General features: G+C 37.0%; 1 protein-coding gene across 1 annotated transcript in view; it reads right to left on the bottom strand.

Annotated features, from left to right (window-relative positions):
- RELN (reelin) overlaps positions 1-7,909 on the bottom strand; it is a 475,654-nt gene that overhangs the window by 251,412 nt on the left and 216,333 nt on the right. Inside the window, exons 10-11 of the mRNA XM_005862985.2 lie at positions 3,289-3,321; positions 577-655 (exon numbers count right to left, since the gene is read on the bottom strand). Of these exons, the coding sequence (XP_005863047.1) occupies positions 577-655; positions 3,289-3,321 (112 nt within the window). The remainder of the gene's footprint in view (positions 1-576; positions 656-3,288; positions 3,322-7,909) is intronic.

The raw sequence follows: 7,909 nt of genomic DNA, 5'->3' as shown, positions 1-7,909 counted from the left end.
CTCCATTCCCATCTCCCATCTCCCATCCCCCATTCCCTGCCCCACCCCACCCCCCCCCCCCGCAATCACTACATTGTTGTCTGTGCCCATGTCAATGAATTTTTAACAAATGAGTTTTGGTTCATTATATCTTTGCCCTCAAAATACTCATGAAATTGTACCTAATTAGCCTTTTAAGAAGTGATTGGAGTATAATAATGAGTTGACCCAATGGCTTAGAAGTTATTTGAAGTGTGATTCAAATCATCTGTCATTTCAGATAAACCATTTCCGTTCTTTTGCTTGGCATAAATGCAATAATTAGACAAATTAAAACTTAATGTTTTCTATGTCTACAACTGAAAAAAAACCACCTCTAACCACACCCATGGCTTTGAGGGATACCTCGATTCAGTTCTTAAGTCAGGAATAGACAGTATGCAGTCTACATTAAGCCCAGGTCCCTAGTTAAACGATTCTTACTGATACCTTAGCACTAAGAAAAAATTAATTTTATGAAACTGCTCCAAGGGAACATCAGCATCATTTCTTTTTTGCATTAAAAAAGCCCAAGTGAGGCATATTCCTGTAACTTACCATATATTTGGATTCAATTCCAGTTGGTGGTAGGAATCAAAGTCATCTCGTAGGATAATACTGTCGCTGTGTATTTCAGCTAAAAGAAAAAAAAGTACTTAGAAAAAATTATACTAAACAATAGATTTGGCTACACAAAAGGCTCAATGTGCTGCATTTATGAGAAATAATAGTTTGACCTTAAGACTGAATTTTAAATGAGCAGTTGATTATATTTGCTTTGCTAAGGACAAAGGGCAAAGGCTGTGCTGTTTAGACACCTAGAAATCTGGAAGCTAGAGCCCCCAAAGAGAAACCCTACCAAAGTGTCACCCGGCAGGAAGACCAAGGTCAGCACCAACCAATAGGGAGAGGTCACACAAGACTTGCCTCTCATAGCTCCACATGCCCAAAGAGATTCCGTTTCTAACTCACTTTAAAGTGTAGAAAGAAACAGGACACTCTACTTGTTGTCAGCTAGCATTGCTGGTATTTACTAACCCATTTCCTCTTCTCTTTCCTATAACCCTCTTGCTTTCTCTCATTTCCTATATTCACTCATTTTTTATTTAGTGTGTTTCGAGTTAACTTCTTTCCCCCTCAGAGCTGCATAGGAGAAATAAGCTACACAAATAAGTAAAAGTCCCCAATAAAGTCATGTTAGAAGTCAGAAGGAATGCCAGGGAACCATCCGTAGTTTTCAATATATTATCACTACACTTGAGATTATATTAAACACCCATTTTAATATAATCTAGAAGAACTTTGGGCATGCTAATAGCAAAGAATGTTTTCATAGCTATAGAGCATGTGATATTTGCGCTGAATAGAGGGTGGGTGAGTAAAAACAATTTCGTGGCCAGCTACAACGTCAGTCAGCTCATTTTCAAGGCTGTATGAGAAATGACAATTATTTCTACTCAAGGTGAAAAAAATGAATTTGGGGCTTAAAAACTCTCCCACTGATTTCCATGGTTTGCTTGGGAAGTTTGTTTCAACTAATATAAATTCCCTGAGCCTGTACAGTTTTGTTCGAACTAGTTTACATATGCCTTTGGAAAATTAAAATCATATGATCTAATGAACAAAAAATAACCCTCCCAATTTCCCCCCCCCCCAAACATGACATTTACCTTTTTTCTTTTGCTCACTGAGCTCACTGCGTAATTAAATTCAGCTCCAAATATTAGGAAGCATACTTCTAAATTCTCTTTGGTGATAGCACCATCTATAGCCATCCTCACCCTCTTTATAGCAGGTATGCCAGCAGGTAAGCACATAACAAAGGCTGGGAAACCAGTGAGTCAGCATGGATTGTGAGGAATGGCTTTTTAGACTCAAAGCCTTGGGCACTATAACAGGGAGAATAGGGATTTACACTGGAGAGAACACTGTGATGTACTCTGTGCATGGGAGTGACTTAATGATTCCTCTGAACAATTAGACACAGTGCCTGAAGTGCCTAAAGGATACAGCTCTCTCAAATACCCAGCTTGGCGGAGACTAGAGACTCAGCTGGGCCACTGTGAGTCCCCAGCCTACCTCTGCGGCCAGAAGGCATGCTTCTAAGTGCTTATGTTTGTCTGTCAAAGAAGAGATGCCCCAAGCTGTAGCATCACATAAAAGGAGAGCTTCTCAAGGCAGATCTCCCAAAGAGAAAAATAAATTAATTGGGCTTACAGGTTGAAAGGAAAAGCCCAAGGGACAAATCACTGACTCATCTGCGAGTCCCCGCAGTGAGAGACACCTGAAAAGGCTGGGGCCAGCCAGGATGACTTCTTTCCATTCTTATTAAATAGCGTAGTGTAGGACATTGCTTTCAAAACAGGTCTTCACTAAAAAAGAATGAGAAATTTAGCTCTTAAAGTTCTTTTGTTTCATAGAGAACTTTTACCAAGGCATGAGTAAGCCTCGATGGTTCTTTATGTAGTTATTGATTTCCAACACTGTTATGTCGTTGACTAGATACTTTACAAATATGAATTCAGTCCATCCTCATAACAACTCTAGGAGGTAGGTATTATTATTATTACTTCCATTTTACAAATGTGGAAACTGAGGCACAGAGAGGTTAAGTAACTTGCTTGATGTCACATGGATAGGAAGTGGTGAAGGAAAGAAAGACTAGGCAACTTGGTTCCAACATCTGTACTCTTAATAACTACACAACCCTGCCCTGAGAACTGTGGCCCAATCGGTGCCTGGCACTGTGAAAAGATCATGAGCAAAATGAGGGGTGATAAACATAATAGGGTGCCATTAAACAAAGCACATAATTATTGAAACAGTCTCATTTCAGTTTCTGAAGAAAGGACCAAATCAGTTCTCTTTTTACAAGGCAGTACTAATTTGAGCAGAAATCTCAAATCTGAAGTGAGATGCATTCCTCCATATTCATAGCTCCTCACCCATCACTTCTATGGTCTGTTTATGGTGGATGGGAGCACCAGGGAAATTTCAGCAGTAGAATGTTCTGTCGAATGGTCACACTCAACAGGATCCTAAGGATGAATGGACTAACAGGTTTGGAGTCCTTCCATTAGCCCTCAGCGGGATAGTATGATCATCCTAGGTGAGTTCCTGTGTTCAAGCATAATCTGGACCTGACTCTGATTTTAGCGAACGATCAGCAAACCAGAGAGTGCAGAGCTTTTCATCTGCTCACAAGGCCAGAGGACTAGGGAAAGTAGATCTAGGACTAAGGCTAGTGACACTGGGGCCTTAAACACTTACCTAGGTGTAGCTGCATTGTGGCCTCTGTTGGAGCTGAACCAAGAGAGAAAAGGGGAAAGGTGATTGATTAGCAACAAAAGCAAAATCCAGTATTAAACAATCACAAATGCAATTACAAAACTTAGGTCATATAAAAATAAAATGGCTAGAAGCTTTTCAAAAAAGCTTTTTAAAATGCCAATAAATATCCTAAAATAAGACATCCAACTAAAGGTAATACATTACCCTTAAAGCAAAGAATAGAACCCATTACACATAGGGCACATTTATTATTCAAGTTTAGTCAGGTATCCTTTGAAACACTCAATAATATAAATGTGATGTGATAGTTCATGAATATGCCGAAAACCTTTTGAGCATGCATTATGTGCCAGGGGCTCTTCTGGGTGTTTGGGAAATAGAGGGGAAAGTAGCACCATCCTTGGCCTCTAACAATTGACCATCTGGTAGGCAGCTACAACAGAGTGTAAGTGGTATGGCAGAGCATTCACAGGGTGCAGGGGTGAGATGAGGGACAGGGCAGGGATACTAATTCCAGGATGACCGGAGAAGAGGGCTGTTACAAGAGGTTTTCCAGAGAAGATGACTTCTGTGCTGACTTGAGAGACTAGTAGGAGTAAGATGGGGATAGGGAGAGGAGAGGTGCTTTTTCTGCAGTAACAGTGGAATGGCACAGAAAAGTAAGAGAAAATGGCCTTCTGGGAGAACCACAAGTTCAGCATGACTGGAAGAAGGTGTAAGAGGGGGGAACAGAAGAGGTGAAGTTGAGAAGATTGAGAGGACAAGACCATGACACTGAATTTGGATTTTACCACGAAAGCATGATGATCTGAACATTTATAGCAAAGGAGTGGATGTTAAAAAACGCATTTTTAAGAAAGAACCCTCTGACAGGAGTTTGAAAATAAGGAACACTGCCCAATTAATACTTTGGTTATATTTTTTTCTCAAAAGACTTTAAAATCTATGCAGAAATACTATCAATTCACTATCTAAAAATTAGAACTCATGACATAGATATTTTTAAAGCTTTTACATCAGTTGAAGAATTTCAGCTGATATGGAAATATTTATTTCTGTTATGATGGTCAGTGCTTCAGTGATGTTAGATGAAAAATCCAGACATAACAGCATTTTAAAACTAGAAACTGATGTTTGTCATATTGCTTCACACCAACATATTATACACATTGAAAATTCCTGTGCTCTCTTTTTTGAAACAGACTCTATGGAGAGTGCCATGAATACAGTTGTTAGTATACATCCATCACATATGTGCAAATGCTCTGAATCATCAACAGTTTATGGAAGTGTTCAAAAAAAAGAAGAAAAATGTAATGACCTTGTGTTTTGTGTCAATGCTTATATTGGTCAAGTCATAGAAGAGTTTTACAAAGATTCACTAAAGGTTAGCTCTAATTTAGGGTTTTAGGGAAACAAAAAGAATAATTGCCAATTATCCAATAATCAATGACAAAAATATGGCACAATGATGTATGCTCCCTTAATATCATACTGCATATGAGTGAGCTAAATTTGAAACTTCAAGGAAAGCAAAAGCTTATTTGCAAAGTATTTAGAAAAGGGAATTCATGTTAAAACTGAAACCTCTAAAATACAAATAAATAATGGTTTCATACATTCTCCTAACATGAATCAATGTGCGGAAGATTTCCTAACAATAATCAATATGCAGCATTTTTTAAATTGTCTGCAAAATGCCAATAAAAATTTGAAGACTATCTTGTTGATATTGATAATTTTGTAGTTTCTTTTCAGATTTATGCAATATTTCTATGAATCCCATGTTAATAATACTAGGTTGACACAAGAAGTAAATAAATTTACTTGGACAGATATAGTTTTGAAATTGATGTTTTTGTAACTAAGTGAAACCAGCTCTTCTAAAATAAAATGAATAAATTTTAAGCTGGAAAGTCACTGGAATAACTGTTTAGAAAAGAATCACAACTACATGACTTTATATTTTTGGTATGTAAAGAATTGTGTACAACCAAGGAACTTGCCCTTGACTGGGATTCGAACCTGAGACCCCTTTGTCTATAGGCAAAAGCTTTAACCACTAATTGAAACTGGTCAGCACCCAATTCAATATTTTTAACAAAAATATCCACTGTCTGATATAACTAAACATTATTTCCTCAAAAAAGGGAACATTAGTACCCATTAAATTTGTAAAAGAAAATATACAAATTTCCTTGAAAAATATTTACACATGCATGGTTCAAAATCTAGTCAAGTACTAGGCCTGGGACACTGATTTCAATCATCTTTCACCAAGTGGCTTTATCAATCTAGTTTTATGTAGTAAAACAAAACTTTCTAAGCTTGTAGGAAGTTCATCTTTTTCACATTTATCAGGGTAATATATCACAGAATTAGAATAAATAGCCTGAAGAAGTATAATATAGTTCAACATCATTTATTACATTCCCATTTGGATAGTCCCTGCTTTGCCTCATACTACTAACATGGACAAATTACCAAATTCCTGAATTATGTAAATTTGGAAGAAAGGTCTTTTCCTTTATTAAATATAAAATGTATATATCAGAGAGGTCCTAATTTTTCAACCTTCCAAGTAATACCCACTGGCATCCTCCAAGTATACCTTTTCTGCTTCTTTGCCATTGAACTAGTTCTGACTCGTCTTTCTAGATTGCTTGAATGTTTTTTATCTCACCTTTTGTTGGTCTGTTGCTGATTCTATGTCTCTTTAAGGAGTTGCCCCACCCCACCATGCATCTAGGTCCAACTTCCCAGCTCCTTTGAAAGTGAAATTGCATAAACCAACTCTAGCTAGTACTTAAAGTTGCCAAGTGGCGTATACTGAGAAGTGTGGTTCTGAGAATGAGAGAACAAAAATGTTCTTAAAGAACTAGGTTTTGGCTTTGAAGAAAATAGGATAGACACACTTTTAAAAGAAATCTAAAAGACATTCTCACTTTCTTCTAGGTGTCTCTTCATTGTGATAAAAAACCAGGTCAGATGGCTGACCATGGTTATACATGGGAGGATGTACTGTGGGTAGAGGCCCTGCCAGTTGTCCGAGGAGACTGAGTTGGAGAGAGGGAAAGAGAGAGCTTGGAGTGGTTCTCTATCCAGAGGGATCACTGTGGGAGAATCTTCATTAAATGGTCCTTACTTAGCTTCACTGATAAGACCCATGAGACCATACATAAAGGCTGGACAGAACTTTATGCTATGAGGAACTTACTTTTTACCCTAACACAGAACTGTTAACAAATTTGGATATTCCTAGATTTACAAAAATGAATAAATGTATAAGTTACACTTAGGAAAAAATTCATCCTGAGAAGAATACCAGGAGTTCGCTTTGGTTTATACAAACACCTGATTACTTAGTAAACCATTTATTTTATCATAAATGTTGAGGCAATTCAGCTTAACACGAAGTTCCTACCACTCACTAAGCTGTAAACTCTTTCAAGCAGTGCAATGGTTAGCAGTCATACTTCCTTTTTTTAAAAATCTTTAATTTCTTTATTGGTTAAGGTATTACAAATGTGTCCTCATCCCCCCATTAACCCTCAAACCCCCCCCCCCCAACTCATGCTCTCATCCCCCTGTTGTCTGTGTCCATTGGTTTGGTTTATATGTATGCATACAAGTCCTTTGGTAGAGGCCATACTTTCAATGGTGTTTTTAAATTAAAGTACAATGATCATGATATACCATATCCTGCAGTTGGATTTCATGGACCACTCCAAGGAAGTCCCTGAATACTGGCAATGCATAAAGAAATCCAACTTATAATTCTGAAGATCTACTAATCTGTCACTTATCCTAGGCAAGATGACAACATCACTATCTGTGTTAATAGAACACATGAAGGGTAAATGACTTCACATTTCAATGAACTCTAGATTACACTCAAAATAAGCACACATATCTGTAATCTTCCTTCACAAACTTAATGTTATTGATATCCACAGAAACTTGATCAGGTTCAAGTAACTTGACTGAACTGGAAATTGAACTTAATTATATCTTGATAACTTAGTTAGTATGCCAAATGTCAACAAAAGAAATAAACTTAGAACCACAGATGAAATATGCAATGCTAACCAGGTGAGTTAAAATGAAGATTCTACTTTAAAAAAGCAAAAGCAAGCAACAGAATATAGGAATCAAGATAGAACCTTAATAAAGCGGCCATGTTTTTTAAAACCCTGTTTCCAGCAAAGGATTATTAATGAAGACCGGGCATACTTTGACATGTTTTTAGTTGAAAAAGCCAAAGACCTTTAAAACGTAGTTATTATCATTCAAATTCTCCAGAACACAAAGCTGTAGATCAATATTGAAGTGCTTCAGTGATATTCTAGATGTTTGCATAGCCAAACATTTTCCTAGATACTATGGAACTATTAAGTGTTAATACCTGAAGATTAAGTATGTAATTTTACTAAAATTTTATTGAATATGTAAAGAGAACAGGAATTTTTAAGTTGATAAGCTAATATATTTGAAAATAAAAGAAACCTGAATCACTGTTTTTTTTATTTATTTTTAAATCTTTATTGTTCAGATTATTACAGTTGTTCCTCTTTTTCCCCCCATAGCTCCCTCCACCCGA

This window comes from Myotis brandtii, unplaced genomic scaffold (assembly GCF_000412655.1).
Source record: "Myotis brandtii unplaced genomic scaffold, ASM41265v1 scaffold17, whole genome shotgun sequence".
NCBI classification, from domain to species: Eukaryota; Metazoa; Chordata; class Mammalia; order Chiroptera; family Vespertilionidae; genus Myotis; species Myotis brandtii.
This window is presented reverse-complemented; position numbering and strand designations above follow the sequence as displayed.